This window comes from Magallana gigas, chromosome 4 (genome assembly GCF_963853765.1).
Source record: "Magallana gigas chromosome 4, xbMagGiga1.1, whole genome shotgun sequence".
NCBI classification, from domain to species: domain Eukaryota; kingdom Metazoa; phylum Mollusca; class Bivalvia; order Ostreida; family Ostreidae; genus Magallana; species Magallana gigas.
The window spans coordinates 25,969,761-25,992,070 of NC_088856.1; the positions used below are offsets into that span (position 1 = coordinate 25,969,761).

Below are 22,310 nucleotides of genomic sequence, written 5' to 3' on the forward strand. Positions count from 1 at the left end.
GATAAAAAAAATCATAAGATAATTAAGAATATTAACATGTACCCGAGATATTTAAGTTCCCCTCCCTCCCCCACCCCAAAACCACGGATTTTGAAGATTGGCGAAAATGGTCGCCTTCTACTTTGCTTGTAAAGATTTTGGATAATTGTGCCTAACACCCACTTTTAAAAAACGATGCTAAGTGTCTGGATGTACACTGTGTACTTTGGCAACTGACTGTACCAATCTGATTAAAATCAGATCCTCGAACCGCTCCTTGTAACGCGACAATAGCAAAACAAGGAGCGGATCAAGGATCTGGTTTTAATCAGATTGCTGACTGTAAATGTTTATTAAACTTTATATGATTTTATATTTTGTATGCCTGTTAAGCTACGGTACCTTACAAAACTGTTTGCCCTCTCCTGATTTGGTCTGAACTTTGAACTTTAGGAGGGAAAATAGGTATATAACGTTATTTTTAAAAAAAAAATAATAAGATGAAACCAAGATGATTTGATAAAATAATAAGGACTGGGGCATAATTCTTAACTAGACAACCCTTTTCTAAAAATCTCAAGTTGTTGACTACCGGTACAACACCATCTTTTGATTAAGTGTTCAGCAATGCAATAAACACAACAACATACACAAATGCAATTACAATAAGTTGCTGATCCAATTTTATTCATTTTATAAAATATGCATGTATTTGCAAAACTAATTTCATTTACAGTGTCAGAGAGTGAGCAATATTGTATTTTGATTAATTGTGAAAAGTTAGAACAAGTGGGGGGGGGGGGGGGGGGGGGGGGGTAAAACACCTTCTGCATCATAGTTTAATATACTCAGTAGAAAAAATGTATATACCCAAAACAGTCATAAGTTATGCTATAAACAGCCAAAAAATTAACATAATCCTAGTCAAAACTAGGACAGTTTTACACATTAATAAACATAGTACATCCACCAATGATCATGGAAAATTTGGTAATATTTGAAATATTGCCAACATGGGTCAATCATCAATTGGCTTGCTGGCAATTAATATAAGTACATGTATACATGATTATTTAAAAGTTGATGTTAGACACTGTATTTATATTTTGATATGTTTAAAACAGATCTTTTTTCCTTTGCATTTCAAAGATTTAAGTGCTTATAAGAAGACGCAGGTAGTTTTTGATAGGATCATGCCTGGATTTCGAGGGAATAGGGGGGAGGGGTTGTCAAAGAGGACCCCAGCCCCTCACCCCTGAAAAATTATTGAATTTACATAGTAAAGTTACAGAAAATATAGGTAACATATAAAAATGTTGACATTCATGAAAAAGACAATCTTAAGGCGCTTTATATTGCACAAAGAAGTTTTTGATTTGATTAAATAAATAGTCAACTAAATCAACTATAGACACAGCTAAATAAACAATTGTTGATAAAAAAAAATACATATACATGTACATGTATACATGTAACAGGACAGATATGATATGATATTCATAAGGCATGTGTACAAAAATAAACTATCTTCTTCAAATCCCATATTCAGTAAACTTAATGGGCAAAACCCTGTTTATCAATTTTTCTACTTAATAAATTGAAAATATCAATAATAGTTAAAAAAAAAATTAAATTAATTATCATACCAACAAAATAAGACTCTAATAACATATTAACAAATATGTAAACTAAGAAAAAACCTGAATAAAAAGAAAATAATGTCTTAATTTAAAGTAAATAAGATCTAAATTACATGTAATTAATTTCTTATGATAATATTATACAACAACCAACGCAATGACATTTACAATTTATATATTACATTGTATATACCTACTATATGGTTTTAAATCAAAATTTTCTAAACCTTTAAATTATATTATCTACGTGTACCTTCAATATGAGTAATATTTAATAATCATTACAAATATTTATATATAAAAAATATATAAACATTTATACCGGTATTTCTACAGTGTATAATCATGAAAACAAGAAAAGTATAGACGTACTAAACAATGGACGGTGTTTTGAGAAGAAAATTAAATCATTATACATTGTTTGTTAGAACTTTGCACACATGGAAGATTGCAGATATATGCTGGCAAATATATTTGAAGAAAAAGACCCACAAAAAGTTTCTTCTATCTTTGAACAAAATAAGTTTGCAAGAATGAAAGCAAAAGTTCCATATATTTTGGAAACGTGTCAGTAGCATTTAAACATACAACTTTTTTGGATATTATAACAACCATTCACAAAGTTATTAGCAGGATTCAAGAAATCCAGAAAAAATGTCAAAATTTGGGACTAAAATCATGGAAGGAGATGGACAACCAATGTCCACAGTTCATGCAGTTGTCTATAGAAAGATCCCTGTGGATTTCATTGAATAGAGCAGGCCTTGGATGCTTGATCTCCCATGTGTTCCTTCTGGGCGGTACTAGAGGAAGTCCGCCCTCCCCCTCCAAGCATAGCTTCCAGCTCTGCAATCTGAAGAAAAAAAGACCACAATAACTTTCAACTTTGTTGTACAAATGAGATAGCAAAAACTCATCCTATGAATATCATTATTTGGCTTTAATTTATTAAAGACATGCAAGCATCATAGTGCACCATCTATCAATATTATGATTTTAAACAAATTGCATGTTTTTTACACACATTAATGCAAGAAATGTCATATGAAATATTATTATACTTTCATGTTAAATACTGAAATCTGATTGGTTTAGATGCAGTTGGTAATCCGTTCTATTACCGATAGCAACACACTTGGAAAAGAGTAACACAATGCATTGTTACATGCGCATAAATTATGCGCATACGGTTCGCCGTAGAATTCACTTCATTTCTATATAAAAACAGTAAAATTTTCTTTAAAAATAAGACATTCAGTATAATAAAATAAATATTACCTGTTTGGTAGGGTAACTGTTGAAATTGACACCCCGAGAAAACCATTGTCAACCGACGCAAAGTGGAGGTTGACATTGGTTTTCGAGGGCTGTCAATTTCAACTGTTACCCTACCAAACAGGCACTATTTATATATTGTTATACTTTCATGTTAAACACTGAAATCTGATTGGTTTAAGACGCAGTTCATAATCCGTTCTATTACCCTCAGCGTTAGCAACGCACTTAGCAACTGGTAACATTACAAATTGTTACATGCGCAAAAATCATGCGCGTACGGTTCACCTTAGAATTCACGTTATTCCTATCTAAAAGCAGTGATCTGTTTTCTTTAAAATTAAGACATTCAGTATAATAAAATAAATAGTGCCTGTTTGGGAGGGTAACAGTTGAAATTGACACCCCCGAGAAAACCAATGTCAATCTCCGCGTTGCATCGGCTGACAATGGTTTATTCGGGGTGTCAATTTCAACTGTTACCCTCCCAAACAGGCACTATTTATATAATGTCAGAGGCCGATAATAAGAATGTACTTACGGTGATGGTGTCATTTCCTCCTCTCTTCTTTTGATTCAGTAAGCTTCTGATGTCAGACTACAAATGAAACAAAAATTATGAATGCCTCAAAGAAAACACTACAGCTAGTGGTTGTGTATTTGCTATGTTAATCAACCTAACATGTACCTTGTAATCAAAACTAAAAACGCAAACTAAATAAGCTGACAAGTATCACTTTTTTATTCTTTGAATCACAATATGGGAGCATGAATTACCGGTAAGCACCTCTTTAAATGATTATTAGTTCTATTTCAAGATACCGGTAAAAAACAATTTAAATCCAACAGAATTTTCAACATTAAAGGGCCTTCCTATGCAACTGGGTTTTTTTTTCTTTTTCAATTTAACTAGTTAATTTTATTCTAACTTCAATTCCTCCAGTTGCCAATACATGCAAGTAAATCATAAATATTTTTCGGCAACCAAAAAAAAAAAAGAAATACTTGTCCAGTTGAAAAATACTGAAACATGTCATATCCTTTTACAATATTACTCCCACCTCTGTTTTCACAAGAGATCACAGTTGACTTACCACCGTTGATTCTGAACTTGCTGCCCTCTGCTCCGCTGCCTTGGCTCTCTGGTTGGCATCGTCCGCTTGCTTTTTGTAGGTGTTGATTTGCTGGTCGGTCTGTTTTCTATCTGCCGCCGGCGGAGGAGGAACAGGGATGATAACTCCGTTGTCTTTGTTGTTGTCTGCCGGCTTGGCTGCAGCCTTCTTCACAGGTACTGGTTTATTATCCCCCTTTAAAGTTTGGAAAAACAATAATATATATTCACAATATATACATGTATTTATAAGTATGAAAAAGGCATTAACATTAAGAATGATCAGAAATGGGTTTTTTTTGCTGTCTTCAAAGAAGTTTATAAACAATTTAAAAGCAATATCAAATAATTGAATTTAATGTGAAAAGAAAGAAGTTAAAGAAAGAAATTAATCAATTAATATATTGCTCTGCTTTAACATATTCCAGAGGACTCTATAAGAATTTTTTTTTTTATTTTTCAAATATAAATAAATCTCTAAGTATGATATATCAAGTTTGAATTACACAAAATATGAACTAAATAAATATAATTTCTAATATATATAATACATGCACATGTATACTAGTATATTAATTCGGTAACTAATACCATGAAAAAATCAAAGTACTGAAGTACTGAAGGGAGTTGATTTTCATTTATATCTTGCGTGGCAAATAGTTTCTAGCCTGTATTTAAATTACGCACTTTTTTATAATATGAATTTTAATTAGACTTTTCAGACAAGAAACCCCATATGAATCATGTTGTGTAATATTTAAAGGTAGATTTTAAACTATGTAATACTAATCGAAACAATTCTAAAAATTGTATGGATCCAAGCACTATTGATATTGAACTCCAGTCTCGTTCAACCAGACGCTCAGCTGTCTCCGTTAATCTCCGACAAGCAAGAGAGCCTCTCTGTTTGTCGGAGATTTACGGAGACAGCTGAGCTTTTGGTTGAACGAGACTATATTAAACTCTGGCGTAGGAATACATGAGACTACATAAATATCTAAATTGTTCGTATATATAAAATCTTACTATTTTCAAAGTGTTTATAGATAAGTTTCCTTGAAAACAATGCTTCAGCATTCATTACGTCGGTTTTTTCTATTATATTCAAGAACTAAGACTTATCAGCGGTGATGATTTGTGCTTAGGTCCAAACACCGTTTCACTTTCGGTTTGCCAGAGTGACTGCATAGGAGAGTTGATTAAAATCAACTCCCAAAAACCATAAAAAAGAGAAGAAAATTTGAAACTGGGATATGATCATAGAGTTAAGTAGATATCAACAACAATTAAGAAAAGGTGCTTACACTGTTGGTTGGAATGAAAATCTTAATTCTAAAGAAGTTGATCTGAAGTCTGTACATGATGCAACATCATAAACAGCATGCATTATGATGAAACAAAACCACCTTACAAATCTATATTAAACAACTAATAAATAATCTAGTGTACAATTACGTACAAAGAAAAATATTTATGACTTACAAATAAATGCAACAGAATTCTAAGCTATACCTATAAAGATTTGAAAAGGCTTAGTAAACAACGATATATAGACTTGTACCCAACAAAGATTTGTTAATGGAAGTCGGAGTTAAATTGTCTTAGTAAAACAGAGTATATATGTATATAATGGTCAGTAATGAATTGTGGAAAGAAAGGATAAAATAATGACAGCTGAAAAAAATATTCTAATAAAAGGACAGAAGCCAGGGAAATACACAGAAATCAGAGAGTGGACTAATGTGGGGACTTTACAAGTTTCTTTAGCTTTGCTTGCTCCTCCTCATAATTACTTAAACCAAACTGAAAGGAAACGTTATACTGTACATTTTAAACAATCAGCCGTTTCTGAGGTTACATAGTAACCCATATGTATATTAAATGTTAAAATTATTATTCAAGTATATATACAATATCCTTTTAATACCATATCCTTTTAATATTCTTGCATTTTTCAGAAATATGAAAATATCATTTCCTCTACTCCCTTAATTGATCTACTATAATCATTGTACAATGCACATGCATTGAAAAAAGGATAAATTGTTACATCTCTTCATGCACAAATACAAGAATAAGAATTCCAAAACATGCAACATTCAAACAAACATGCTTTTAGGCACAATTTCATTCATAAAGATAATCCATGCATCAAATAATTTACATAAATTTGCATCATGCATCTATTTTACTTTCTATTAAACATAATGTTACTCATTTGTTACATTTGCAGCACATGTAAACCAGGTAGTTTACATTTGTAAACCAGGTACCTAGTTTACGTTTACTAAAGTTATAATGACATACCAGGTTGGATTTCTCTCGAGCCATCAGCTGTTTAGTGTCTGCCCCTAAGGTGGCCCCACCCTTTTGTGAAGAATCCTTTTGTTTGCCCCACACTTCAATCACTGCTACAGAATCCATCAGGTAGTCCACAAGCTAGAAAATTTGTAGAAAAAAATAACCATTAAAAGTCTGAATAATTATGCTTTTAAAAGTTTCCAAAAGACATTGCAACATTATTCAAAAGCAACCAATCAACGTTAACTCCAAACAATTATATTGATTTTGATCAACATTAGATTTTCATTGGTTGAGAAAATGTTCCTTGGATAATCTGTATATATATAACCAGTTTTTTTAAAACAATCATTATCAAATCATGTCAGTGAAAAAAAAAATATGAAGTATTTTTAATAAACAACTTCTATTTGTGACTGAAAATACACACTCGATCTGGAGAAACAAGTAGACTTTGTCTAAAAAAGAGGAACTCATACTTACTTCTGAGGTGCATTTGGAGAACTTGAAAAGTTTCTCAAATTTATACTCTGGATTCATTCCATCCACAAAGGCTGTTGAGGAGTACTGATTGTCCAGGTAGAACTTGAACTTACAGCAGCTCTGAAATAATTCAGCGACATAATAAATCAAGCAATCAAAATAACACAGTGATTAATAAATCTTGCAGCTGAAAGATTGAGGACTACACAATCTTGAATAATTCATGCTTTGAGATGCTAACCTGTCTCATGTTAGATGGCAGACCGCGGCCAAAGTTGATTTTGAATTTGAAGTTGAGCTCCTTCCCAACCTATGTGGAAAATAAAAATAAAGAGATCTTACTTTTTTCTGGTCACTCTTACAGCAATCATTTTATTAATCTGTACATAACATAAAATTAAAATATAATTATATATAGGTCAGTTAATTACCAATTCTTTGGGGTCATCCAAAAAGTCATCCTCTCCTAGGGGGCCTCCCTTAGTTGTACATGGCATGACCTCAATCTCTATGTGACCTGATTAAAAAGTTAATTATTGAATAAATTCTTGCTGTTATTAAATATTTGATTCTCCAAAACAATCCTCAATTTCTTTTCTATCATATGACTACATGCACACTAAATAGTATATCATCAAACAATAAATTCATGCAAGAAATTGAGATGACAAATATGAGTATCTGAAGTTTTTAACCAATTATATCAGTGCAAGTATCAGTAAAAGAATACATATGGTACTGTAAGTTATGCTAAAGTACCACTTAATACAGACAAAAATTTATAGAGCCGACACATGCACTAGGTGCTCCCTACTGCTGTGAGTTTTCAAACATAGTGAAGAACTTAGTAAATCCTTCAGAAAGACCCCCACCGTTTTCCTTGCCCTGGTAGTTGGTGACGGTCAGAGTCTCCTCAATGTCCAGTTTGTGACTCAGTGACATGAGATGGACATGGACTGTCCCAATCAACACCTCTACATCAGCATCCTCCCAGAACGGGTCCTTCTCCTACAAATGTCAAGGTCACTATAGTGTAATACTCATCTACAAAACTCTTAAAAGTATTATTCTTAAATCATGCCGCTTCCATTTATAACCAGACACATTCTTGTTTCTCTGAGGTGGGATTCTTGGGAATATCCCAGTCATCCATTTTGGAATTGTTTTCTTAGAAAAAAGATTGTGTCTGCAAGAGGAGCTTTGAGCCCACAGGAGGAGCATTCTTTCTCTAGGAATCGCATAAATAAAACCAAACCTGGGCACATCCAATTCATCTGCTCATTTTGGGATGGGATTCATCATTTTTTCCCCATATCCCATGGAGTGGGAATCGTGTTCCTAGGAGAGGAATTTTTTCTCCAAGAGTCTCAGAGTGATTAATTAGATTTACAGTATTTGGGAGTATCCTAGTTATCTACTCCTTTAGGAAAGGAATTTTTTCACTCAAAAAAGAATTTGTTCACAAGGAGTAAAATCATGTTCTTAGGAGTGGGATAATTTCTATCACAGAAGGATTAAATAAAACACTTCTTACATTGAGCACATCTGCTCCTTTAAGAATATGAACATTTCTCTAGGAATGGGATTATGATCCTATTGGAGAGATTCTTTTTCTAGAATTGGGATTCAGACAGTACCAACCCTGCATGGACACATCCCAGTCCCCTGCTCCTTTAGGAAGGGGCCATATTACTAGAAGGGGGATTTTTTTCTAGGGTTGGGATTATGACTTACCCTGGGCACATCCCAGTCATCTGCTCCCTCTACGTAGTTCTGATACATCTCCTGCATCAGGAACTTCCTGTTGATGAACTTGTTACGATCCCACAGCCATTCATTGCCGCTCTCCAGATTCCTGATCTTCACCATCACCTACAGGAACGCCATCAAACAGGTATAAGCTTTGATATTTTTTTAACTGACGTATTTCAAATCCACTGTAAAAGTGGTTATTTACGTGTGAGGGAACTTTACATTATTTACATGGTAAGCTTAAAAGCGCATAAAATACCTCCACAGGTATGGTAAAAAACTTGTGTATTGTTTGACCACAAAAAACGCATACTTAACCACTAGCATAAACAACCGAATTTACTGTAACATGACGATATTTGACAAAATTTCATTCCATCCTCAATCAAAATTACATATAATGGGTGTTAACAATGACGATATAGGACAGTAATGCTGACAACAACATTGATTAAATCCTTTACTATTACTTCTAACAATACTTAACCTAGTAATGGCAAAGATACCACAAAATAATAATGAACACTGTTGTACCTCTGTTTTTCCTTCTTTGAGACCCCTGGCCTGTGGGGACACCAGAGCGAGTTCAAACTTGACCTTCTTGTCCAGCTCTGCAGACATGGCGTCGGCTTCATTGACCATCGGCAGCATTTGAATTACATCTTCTTGCAGAATCAGGTCATCTACAGAAAAAAATTTGATTGCTCCATATACATGTATTTTGTCTGATAGAAGCCAATAGCTGATTACAATTTACAATGACCAGAAGTCAAGGTCAAAACTTTTATCAATCTCAAGGTCAAGATTATAACCTCATGCTATGGCTACTATTGCTTTGAAAGATGAATCTGACTGAAACAGAAATCTTTTTTAATGAATTAGATAAATGAAAGAATATTTTTTTCACTTCCCTCAAATTAAGAGTTATGGTAATAATTCTTACCATCCTTCATTTATATTCACATCTTGTTTTCAGTATAATGATTAATTATTTACTGTGTCTGTGTTCTTAAATGAACAAACCTTTTAAAAAGCTTAAAAATAAAATGCATTTTATTTTGTGGATGTACTGTTATTGATGTCGACTCTTACCCTCCGATTTCCCAGTCTTGTCCATGAAGCCGGCCTTTTTGGCAATTTCCTGTTGGGCCGTGTCGTAGGTTGGGGTCTCTGTCACTTTTCCTTCCTTGACATTCTTTGCCTCATCTTGTGGGTGGTGGAAAACATAAAGGTGATTTGGACCAAACAGCACTCTACAAATACAGAAAATCAAATTTTAAGGTACCTGATTGTTGAGGGGGGGTTGGGGGGGGGGGTGGGGTGTGTGTGTTAAATAACTCTTCTTTTATTAATTAAGCATACTTTGAATAATATTCTTTTAATGGTTTTTTTTTAAGAATTGCCCTCTTTTTTTCAACATTTAAATGTCAAGGTACTTGTGTAGATAATCAAACTGTCATAATTTATTTAAAGAGACAGTACAGCGCATCTTATCAAAAAACCGACTTGAAAAATTTTTCCAATCGGGTTCGGTATTTTTGTACTACTCATGAATGTATCAATTAACTTTCAGAAAATTACAAAGTTCTCCATGCAATAAATCTAATTATTTCATTAAAATTAATAATTACGTATAACCTATCACATAAATAAATCGCAACGTGTTCGGGGTTCAGCCTTCTATACTATTACGCATGCGTATTTAACGAAATATCGCCTGGACAGGTTTGTTGATAAAAATATGTCTTTTCTACTTCTCATAGGTAATTATAACTGTTCAAAGTTTTTAAAATAACCAGAATTATTATTTTGTAAGCATGTATTTTTTCGTGTTTATCATAGGAGTTGCTACAACATAAATCTATTTTTATAAATGAGGCCCCTTGAGGGGTTATTTGACATATTTATGTCTATTCACTTTAAAATGAACCTAAATTAGTAAACCATTTGTAAATTATCGAGTAAGTAAGGATATGTTTCATTTAGAGAATCGCTTTAACCTCGTTTTCCATGATGACCATAGTCGGACGAAGATCTTGTAGTTTTCAGCATGTGTCAATTACTGTCATTCAAAGTCCACGTGGTACAAATAAACAATATAAGATTATTCAGATTTGTACGACCCTTGAATCTCCGGAAGCTTATAATTACGTTAATTAAGTATGTGAAAGGGATTTTCGTGTATTTCAACTATTACAATAAACGTTATTTCTTATTTCCTAACTATACAATAGGTAAATCTGAAGTTATTCACACATGTGTTTTCAGCTGTACTGTCTCTTTAAAAGTATTCTACAAAATGTCCAATGAAAGATGCTGTTACATCAGATTTCAAATTGACATCTTACCTGTCATTGTGATGGAGTTCCGTTTCCTTCGTAATTTTGGCTCCGTTGACCAGAATTTTGCCGTCAACAGATTTGATTTTCACCACTCCACCCTTGTTTGTAACTACACCATGTTGCTTCTGAATGCTAAATTTAAATCGGCCAAAATCGTAAACACGGTTATCATAAAATGGTAATTTTTCTACTTCTATTGACATTCTCAGCTCCATAAAGGAAGTTTTATATCAACCTCTTAAGTACCGATATTTTATTGGATATAATTAAATAATCAATCTGTAAGCATTAAATGCTTGTCACAATATAGACAAAATTCAGATACATGTATATTTATCTATAAATATGTTTACAGGTCATTTTGTCAAGTAGTTAAGTTAATCATAAGGCTTCACTCTTCTGCAAGTAAAACATGCACTCTATACATAAAATACAATCAAAGTACTGAATGCACTGAATGAGTTGTTTACTTCCCTAAAAGTTGACATTATCTCCTTATTCAATGAAAGAATATGGAATGAGTTAATTATTTCCAATTTTATAAGCATAATTGATCATTACACAATTTATTTTGGTACAAATTGACAATATCTTAAAGATTATTTTAGTTTTTTTTAGAATTGCTTTTTAATAATATTTACCTGAGTCCACTTATAGTTATCTCTGCTGGAGGGCTGGCATTCTTGTTTCCAATTTTTGATGTACCTACAAATGCAGATTATTTCATGAGTTCAGACACCTAACAACACTCTCCCCTAACCTTTTCCAAAAAATTTTGTTGTATTAATGGCATAAAATTTGAAACAGTATGTGTAATGGTCATTTGCATCAAATGAGAGAGAGAGAGAGAGAGAGAGAGAGAGAGAGAGAGACATGCAAACAAATACCAGTAAGTTAACATAAACTAATGTACATTTTAATTAAAATTACATTAAAGCTGCATAAAAGTTTAATTTCTCTGTGCTATGCCCATTTTAAGCAATATGTTTCCATTTCAATTTGCCATATCACAATGAAACACACCTTCTCTGGCGAAATGGACTATCATGGCAGTTAGGGCAGGGTCTTCATGCAGATTCCAAAAGTGGGGAATAACCTTTTTCTCTTCCTGCTTTTTGCGTTCTGCATCAACATTACCCTGTAACCAGAAGTTTTGTTATTCATTAAAAAAAAACTTTGGTAGCTACTTATAAATCTAAGAGAAGTATATAGGAAATGGGAAATAAAGAAGTACATGGGAAATGGGAAATATCTGCACCTTATTTGCTGTTTCTTGCTCTGACAGTCTCTCCTGCCATGTTTTCTTCATGTTTTCAATCTCTTCTTGGTTCTTTCGGAGTTCTTCTTCCATTGCCTTTTTCATTTCTTCAACTTCTGATTTTGAATAATATATATGCCATATCATTTCACTGCATATAATCATATATAAAAGCCAAAAAATACTGCAATTGCAGTTTTTAATTAAAAAAAAAAATAATATATCTATAAAATTTCAACAAATACATATTTTTGTGTTAAAACTTGTTTTGATGTGCAGTGTGAACACATTTCAAGAACAATGTAATATTTCAACATAAAAACATTTATAAAGTGTTTGAATTGTGTTCATGCATACCAAAATTCATTAAAAGAAAATCAGCAGAACTCAAAATCTAAATATTTAAATGCACACTGTATTTTTACCCAATGGTACCTTCACCAGGCCAACTTGATTTCAAAGATCATGAAACAAAGTATACATGTAATATATATGACTTCTAAATTCTACTCTGAGCCAGCATATATTGGTGATTATACCATAAAGCCTGTAGAAAAATAATTAAAATACCTATAAAATGCAACTAAAGGCAAAAGATTTATGTCAGGCTGAAAAAAAATCATGGGGCCTTGGGTAGGGGAATTTAACATCATTACCATAATTATCAACTTGTTAGTAAACCTTAGGCTACCCTACTATACAAACTAAAGTGACATTTCAACTGTAAAAATCTTGGCCAAGCATGCAGACATTGTAATTTCTAGGAGTTTGTTTGTAATTAAAAGTGAAAGGGTATCAAAGAGTTAATGAGATTAAGACTTTCTTAATTAAGATTACGAAAATAAAGAAATTAATACAAGTATCATTTTCAAACAAACATGAAAAAAATATTGAAAAAATAAATTAATAAAAGTAAAATTATTTTATAAAATGTGAAAAAAGATTTTTTCAGGAGGCAAAATGTTCAGTAATTTCACATTCAAAGATGTTTGGGATATATAGGGGGATATAATTATAGGCAATCTTACATAATTCATAGGCATACCTAATATCAGTAAGTGTATATATATACCAGATGCATTTCACCATTAAAGACATATACCGGTATTTCCAAATTGTTCGACAAATTAAATATAAATGTCTGATGGTGTGGCTTGATCTCTATTATACATGTATCTGCAAATTCATTGTTCAATGCTTGCTTTTTCATCCATTTTTCTTTTATAACTGTTGAAGCAATGAATCAAATAAAAAAGATTAAAAAAAAAAAAATTGTCTAATATAACTTAATTAAAAACACACAAAATACTGTTTAAGCATTTCTAATTAATAAATGCACAAAGGCTAAATTCTTTTTTAACTGGTACTAAGTATATTCAGGCAGACAAACAAAAACATACCCTAACACAGCTAGATTTAGCTTTGAAGGTCTGCAATGGTAGAACATACAGTATGTTGTATTTGTATTCTTTTATATCTTGCAATTTTAAATCAATTTTTTAACAGATATCAAATAAATACCCAGACTAAACTCCTTGCTAGGGAAGAAATGTACATTAATGAAAAATATTATCAGAATTGGGTACATGTAATACCCTAATAGTAGAAAAAGGTGTCAGACCATATCCAAGTCATTTCTTAATTGTCAGATACTGTGGTTTCATTAATTTTCGTGGGTATCTATTTTCGTGGATTTTCTGAAAATCACAGTTTCAAGGACACGTCAATTCGTGGCCAATGATCCTATCAATACAAAATTTTAGTTGAAATTGAACTACAATAAACATTCAATTTCGTTGATCAATTAACCACGAAATCCACGAAAATTGGTATTCAACGAATATTGATGAAACTACAGTAATATGCTGTTGACCGAAAGTGAATAAAACAGAAAATGAAAGAACCAGGGAGAAACCCAAGTGACAGCTAGCACTGCTGCTACAGAGGAATATATATATTACCTTCTGATGATTCTAAAACATAATGGTAAAGGTGCTCTCATCAACAAGCATGCATTCATAATTGTATGCTTAATTATGGTGCTAATAATAACTCAATTGTATGATAAATCTAAAGCAACAAGATCGTATGTGTCAAGCAAGAAAATGTGCAATAGGATAAAAATTCTTAACTTTTTTGGAATTGAATCTTAATTTGCCATGATCACATTTATGAATTTTAATTTGCAAATTTCACAAGGAATTGCATACATTTGTGTATAATTGCAAACATGTTATTGGAAAATATACTGTTTGTGCAATATTTATTGATAATTCTGATGCACCCTGGAATGATCTATACAATTGAATATATTCAAATCTATCTAATATAACTTTGATTAACAAATGCAATTATCTAATCATACAATAAAGTCTTTCAAGACTGATTGCAGATACAATTATAAATAAATTAAAATGATTTAATGTATCTATGCAGTGGTACAAAGAAAACAACATTTACAAAAAAAATCATTCATGAACTTCAGATCTAGAAATGCATGCGTGAAAGCGTAGATTCCATCTTCAAAGAAATCATGTACAATATCAATTTTGTTTTCTCTATAAAGCAATGTGGTCCTTTCTATTTTTTTTTTTTTATAAAACTGTTTTCTGATATTCAATTGAATTCGAAGCTAAACTGAAGCACCTACTTTTTCTTTTGAACCATTTTTAACCCTAAAGCAATTGCTCTTTACCTTGGTTTGGGTTTTGACCAACTGCCCCACCGGAAGCTTGCAGCTGTTCCAGAGTGATGCCCCCTGATTTCAGCAGCTCCATCAGCCGCGCGTTTTCCTCCCGGAGTTCACGGATTAGTTTGTCGGTCGGACTCTCGTTCACAGTCGCTGTTGTCTTGATGGCCTTGGCTCTGTCAGCTGTTCCAGTGATAAGAGTTCAAATTACTGTAAACGTACTACATTTAACTATGTATTCTATTTAGTTTTTCGTTGGAAAATGGCGTCCACTAGATCAAGTAAATCACCAAATGTAAAATATATAAGTTGATAGATAGAAACATTTAGAAATGCACTAAGTCAAATCCAAGCTAAACTGTTAAAAAATCATATTTCACAAAAAATCGTACACACTAAATATAGTGCATTCACAGTATTTAACTTAGAACTGGCTTAAAGGAGTGATATGTTTACTTGATAAGTAATGTTATATAAACTCACCAAACCTCAAGGTAGAGAGAGTCTCATCAAAATTAATGTCTGCTGGGCTGAGAGCAGCAATCTGTAAAATAATAAGGCTAATGATACAGATGCTGAAGTTTGTGTTACGTAAATCAAAATAACAAGCAAGAAATACCCAAATACCATGCATATAAATGTGATAAAATATTTTTCTTCCAGGGTATGTAATAAAGCAACACATGTCTGTATGTATGGATGAAAAAATCATAAAAACAAGAGATGTTTGAGAAACATTTATGCCCCCTCCCTTGGAAACATCCACGAAGAAAATGAACAGAAACTACAAATAATTGGAATTTTTCTAAGTCAAAGGCACATAACTCTGTCAAAAATTGCTCGAATGTACCCAAAATTAAACTTGAACTAGATATTATTATAATAAATATGTATACAAAATTTCATTTCAATACGTGCAACCTCTGTGAAGAAAATGAACGGACAGCAGCAAAGCAATATGCCCTGCCTTCTTCGAAAGGGGGGGGGGGGCGGCCCAGCAAAAATAAAATAGTTAATTGCCACATTACCTTATAAAATTCTGATGAAAAAAACACTTAAGATTGATTTATTTTGGTTGTATTATTATAGACTGATACACGAGAAACAAAAGAATATATTTGTTTGGCCTATTTATATAGAGTGATATACAAGGCTTACCATGATGGTTTTACTGTTGCCTCCAAGAGCGTTCTGTAGGAGTTTGGTGAGAACGGAGTCACGGTATGGAACTACAAATACAGCAGAAATACAGCACAAATACAGCACATTGACAGGACAGCGATTTCAACATGTGATTATATAAACTCATTAAACTTAAAATTAAAGCATGCATAATCTATACTTTATGATTTGATCAAGCCATCAATATTTTTCTATTGACTTCAATTCTGACATTAACAGTCTCAGAACTAAAATGAAGTCTAAAATCAAGAAACAACTTAAACTCCACATTCTGTCTTCACTGGAACTTAAAAAATTATAGATGACTATACCCTGGTAGACATTAAACATACATGAACAATCTTAATTGTATATATTCATCAACTCTACAGCCTAACCACCTTTTTCTATGATATGCACATGTTCTTGTACAAAAAACATGTAATATATAAATATTTTGTTCATTGCCATCAAAGCAAATTCAGATGAGATAGTTATTCAGCACTCATCACTTACCAACAGTTTTCTTATTGCCCATTGATAAGTCGGCCAGGGCCTTAATGACATTTCCCAGGGTGCTCAGCGACTGGTTGATGGCTGATCCCTCTTTGAGACGGTCCCCGGTGGCTCCTGTTGATTCTGCTCTTTCACTATGAAATTTAATGGGGAGTACAAATAAGAGGCAATGTGACATGTTAGTGACTCATAATAATAATATTATTTTAAAATATCATGAACAGGTACATGTACATGTGATCAAGAGAAACTCAATCCAAGTTCATTCTCCAACAACTACTGCACAATTTAAAAATAAATACATCTGATTCTACACCTCAAACACCTTCATATCATTGAAATTGATATTCTTAAAATGCATGTTAACTCAAATATCCCACAATTCAAGCATCTTCTTACAACTGACTTCAACTGCACAAACTACTTTCAAACATATAATCTTAAAAATTCTTGCCAAAGCGTCAAGGTTATATTCAAATGTATACAAGGATCATAATTTGCATACAGGATTTAGTGTGAAACTTTCTACCCTTAAATCTTTTTTGTGACCTTTGACAACCGGTAATCCTTGACCTTTGAATTTATCCTTGACCTTTGACTCACCTTCCTGCCAGATCAACAAGGTTCACCACAGATGTCCTTGTCATGCTCTGTCCCGTTTCATTCGGAGTCTTCTGGACAAAAGTGATGGCAACAATGGTATGAGCTCGACTATAAATGAAGGATAGAATATTCATAATACATGGAATAATAGGGTGCGTACATAAGAAACCAACTAAAAGACTATTTGCAATAGGTTCATTTAAATGTAATTAAATATCTTCATTCAGAGAGAATACAGACTGAATGCAATTTTATTGCAGATTCCTTGCCTAAACCTTAACTATCAATATTATTCCTTTTGGAATCTAATTCATGACAATTTGTACTAATTTATGTCAATTTATGCCGAAATATTTCATTCAGTTATCAATTCCTATCAATTTAAGTCTTGCTGAGAATATTAATTTGCACAATAAAAGGTTTCTTTTCATACACTCAAAATTCATTGAGTTATATTACCGAAAAATATCTAAATAAGTACTATGTTTATAATTCTATAAAAAGCTAGGAAATATTGACAGTCCATTCAGTACTTTGATTATTGCCTTCTGTTACCTGCTGGTGGCGTTCATGTTTGTGGCTGCCACAGTTCTGTTTCGTGTTCCCTCGCTGATTCTGTTCTCGATGTCATTGTAGCTGCTGACAGGACAGGAGACCAGAGATTCCACTAAAATCAGTCAACAACCAAAATACTCTGAATGACCAAAGGCTAATCCACATTCACAGATAATTTAGATATTCTAATAGAACATACATTTATATATCAATACTGAATGACAAATGACAAATCTTCATTCACAGATATATCAAATAGTCTAATATTATAGAACATATATCAATCATTGTAAAGATTTCTGTTGCAGAGAACATTTCAATTTGCAAAAAAAAAGGAAAAATTTATGTCTGTTATACAATTATACAAAAAATTCATCTTTTATCCCCCCAAACACCATCTCTCTAAATCAAATGGCTTACTTATAGAATTATGTTTAAAGTACATGTACTCCCAACCTAATTGTGTATCTTAAAACTTATTCTGTGAATTTAAAATTATATGCATGCACATACCAGGTATAATGCGGCAATCTAAAATTACAAATACACTGTACTATTACAATTGACAGCTACACATCTTAAATGAATCACAATCCATACCATAGAATCCCTTGGACGGATGCTGTCGGACTTTTAATCCGCCTTTTTGAGCGATGGATTTTGGATTAAGGAGATCCCTGACCTGTTCATTGTAAATCTCCAGCATGCTCAATGTCACCTGAAAATATGCAAACAAAAATTATCAGCATTTCAAAACCTTTTTGCAAAATTTGAACATAGCAAAATTGAATAAATGCATGTATCACTGTTGCACTCTTAAACTTAGTGTAAATAATGTGTACTTGTAAAGCCTAATTTTTTTAAGCAGATTTCAATCTCGATATTATTGTTCATTTAAATTGTGCCCAATGTGCTCTATATCTTTAAAATATACAGTAAAATGGAATTTTTGTCAATTTCTAACATTAAGTAACATAAATCCAAAGCTAGTTTTGATATCTAGAGCTACTAAGCTCTTTCATATTGGTTTCTAATCGTTCTACATCATAATCTGTTGCATGCGGTTCTTCATGTGAACTTTGATGCATGCCTATATGGGCAGAGACAAAATGAGCATTGAATTTATTATGAATACATGACATAAAGCATATTATATTTTCTGTTTTTGAGCAAGCAATAACTTGTACATATAAAGAAGTAATTACCACAGCTCTGTTTGGCAGAGAAGTAGGGCACTTGCAAGCACTGTATACTAAATATTTGTGGCTGGATATAGAATTTTGGAAAGCGCTTGCAAGCTTCCACTTTTCATAATGTTATTAATGAAGAGGACTCAGTTGTGATCAACTCTTTTTGATTAAAAAAAAAAAAAAAGGTTGGAGGGAGTTATGAAAATAATTTTAATAAAAAATGGGGGAGGGGAGCATAAAAATTCAAACCTGGTACTCTTCATTTTCACCGGCTGTGGCTTTTTTGTCCTCCACTCCTTTGAAGAGTTCCTCGCAGAAAATAGGGACAATTCCTTTATTGTTACCGTATCCCACCATTGAGTAGGACTTTCCACTTCCTGTCTGTCCATAGGCAAACAAGGAGCAGTTGTAGCCCTTCCAGGCATTGTCAAGGACACCTCTCCCAAGGTCATCAAATACTGTCCTCTGTAAATTGAAGATTTTAAAATCACAGTGGTTATATGGTATCTAATGTATCTCAGCCTAAAGTAAATGAAACATAATAGACCTTTAAAACAATTGTAAAAATATTTGGAACACTTTCGGAATTTGAATTTTCACCGTCAATTAAGGGCCTCTCTCTCTCTCTCCCTCCCTCCCTCCCATGTTTATGTTTTCTCTCTCTCTCTCTCTCTCCTCTCTCTCTCTCTCTCTCTCTCTCTCTCTCTCTCTCTCTCTCTCTCTGTGCCGACTATAATTTAAAAATTCTTTCATGACAACTTATAAACAAAAAAATACACATATTAAATCAGATCTTTAATTTTACTAAATACACTATATTCACTCTCTCATTAAAATTCTTTCATGACAACTTATAAACTCAAAATTTAACAAACCAGGTAAATCAGACCTTTAATTTTACTACATGCATACACGTACGCTTATATGGGTGGCCATCCATGATTTATGACATAAAGTAAACAACCCCCATATACAAAAGCGAGTTTAAGAAGCTGCGTAAACATGACTCTTATCTGTAAACACTCTCTCTTAAATTCTGTTTTTAAATTAAAATTTTAGCCAAAGATAATCCGCTTTACAATAAGAAAACCACCCAGATTATCTAAGAATACATAATAATCGCAGCCAGCACTTGATGAATTATTCAAAAACCATAAAAAATCGTCAGCTGAATCTCCATTGATTATTTTTTCTCCGCATTCATCGATCGTTAACTCTCCAAAAAATTAATACAAAGATTAATCTTAAATCTCAAAGCTACATGCAGACCTAAATGAAAACTCATAAAATCCTATAGCCATTGAACTTATTTTTTGCCCTGATCAAGATGAGAGGACACAAATGAGATTCCTGGATCAAGTTTCAGGCACAGAGAAAATTTAATGAGCTAGCTGAGAAAAAGTTTTTAATGTACAGTAGTGTGCCTTGTCTACGAAAGTTTTAAACTGCTCCTGGAAATTTTTTAGCATTAAAATTAGTAAAACATGTACTCGTATAATTTTGAAATTAATATACACGCTTAACATTATGCATTCATTATAATGGCCATGGTGAATAAATACAAATTTGCATATATTGTACTGTTATAAGTAGTACTCTGTACTGTTATGTAGTACATGTACTACGGTAATTTATTTTCCAATAAATCATGCATAAATGTCTTACATTCAAAGAGCTATCTACTACTTATAACAGAAGGTAAAACTAGGCTTTGCTATAAAGGTACTCTTAGTACATCAATAAAAGTCCATCAATTATTCATACAAATTTGCCCTTTTAGAATGCATGTCCATTATCTCTACTCCGTAATGGATCCTATAGACTGGCATAGTCAATGATTTACATGCATTTATTTAGTTAAGCTATATTTTTCCTTAATGTGTCTATTTCTTGTACATATAGAGAACTTGTACGACATGTTCTTCATGTAAAACCCAACTTCCTAATTCCTATAATAACATAAGTACTTTTAAAAACTAAATAGACAGAGAGGGGGAGGGGAATAGGGAGTGGGCATATATAAGACTACAGTAGATTCCTTTTTTTACACAAGTACTTAATTACCCCTTTTCAATGTTTTGCATCAAATACCACACATAGTGGAGCACATGGCTCAGTGGTCATGGGCATTAGGCCAGTAACCAAAAGGTCATTGGTTCAAACCCAGCTGTGGTCACTTGACATTCTGAACTGGGATACCGGCTTACACTGGTGGTTAAGTTGCGATGGACTGTTGTCCCATCCATGGGGAGTCATTGACCCTCATACGCTTAGCACCACGGAAACTGGGGATAAGCACTGGCCTTATGCGCCTTATGGCGCGGAGAAGGATTTAATATCACACACACAAACCAACAGCAAATGCAAAATTTTTGTACGTTAAGTTAATGAAAGTAAAGTTCACAATGTAAGAAAAAAATAATTGAGATTTTAAAATCTATTCGGGGGCCGGACTATGGTTATTTTGCAATTTAAGCGGATATTAATTCCCTACATATAATTAGGAATCTACAGTAATATATATATTACCTGGTCAGCATATCTGCTTCCTGTGGGTTCCAGGTAGCCACTGGACGATTCCTTAAACTCGTCATGTGACCAATATGAATAATCGAAGGCAAAAGAGCGAGGCTCGGCCTTTAAGTCCTCGGGGTTTTTGATGTACGTGCTGTTCCCCTTCATATCAATGATGAGAGTGGCCTTTCTCTGCTTCTCGCGGTCATTGTGCGGTATATTAAGGAAATATTGGTTTTATATATCACAAATATTTGTTACAAAATATATTTCAAATATCAAGCTGCAAAACAGATATAATTCCAAATTAGCTTTCAATTTTTTTTTATTTTTAAAGAACTTCACAAGAAATTTGAGAGTATTATACGGTATGTGAAATCTCAAATTAAATCATACTCGATGAGGAATGGAATTCTCAACCCCTGCATTTATATTCAGGTGATATTAATAATAATTAGAACCTAAATACTACATGTGAAATATATGTTAATAAAAGTCTTTAGTAAAAAAATATTAATATGTAGTATGAGGAATACCCTTTTTTTAAACAAACATTGCTGGAACAGTAATGCAAATATTCCACAACCAGAAAGATAATATATTAAGATACAACATTAACTTAGTGAAAAAATGTTTGCCATAGTACTGTGTACACTATGTATTATAGTTCGGAATTTCGAAATCCACAGGTGGCATGATATCTGATGACAGTATAATTTAAATGTTTATCAGCGCCAGAAAATATCATTAAGAAAAATACAAATAAAAAAATATGACGACACTTTTTTAAAACTGTTCAAACAACTTTAAATGAATAAACATTGATAACAAAAGGATATGAAAGGCCTCACTCGAACAGCTACTTTCACGTTTTCAGCCATCGTTTCTGTCTTGCCGAGGAAATTCTGTCCTGGTATGACAGCTGTTACTTGACGCGCACA

At 32.8% G+C, this 22,310-nt stretch overlaps 2 protein-coding genes across 2 annotated transcripts in view; one reads left to right on the top strand and one right to left on the bottom strand.

Moving 5' to 3' along the window:
- Positions 1-22,310, top strand: part of LOC105339967 (tripartite motif-containing protein 3-like) — a 314,106-nt gene that overhangs the window by 90,698 nt on the left and 201,098 nt on the right. The window lies entirely within an intron of this gene.
- Positions 635-21,588, bottom strand: LOC105345307 (kinesin-like protein KIF28P; the record flags this gene model as incomplete). The annotated part of the gene is made up of 25 exons (XM_011453421.4): positions 635-2,472; positions 3,436-3,492; positions 3,989-4,201; positions 5,761-5,808; positions 6,313-6,444; positions 6,790-6,909; positions 7,031-7,099; positions 7,221-7,306; positions 7,662-7,797; positions 8,524-8,661; positions 9,076-9,224; positions 9,634-9,794; positions 10,890-11,015; positions 11,525-11,588; positions 11,907-12,021; positions 12,142-12,257; positions 14,837-15,013; positions 15,314-15,374; positions 15,989-16,059; positions 16,508-16,641; positions 17,111-17,218; positions 17,666-17,777; positions 18,266-18,383; positions 19,105-19,320; positions 21,385-21,588. Coding segments are annotated over 25 exons (3,039 nt in total), but the record flags the coding sequence as incomplete, so codon positions are not given.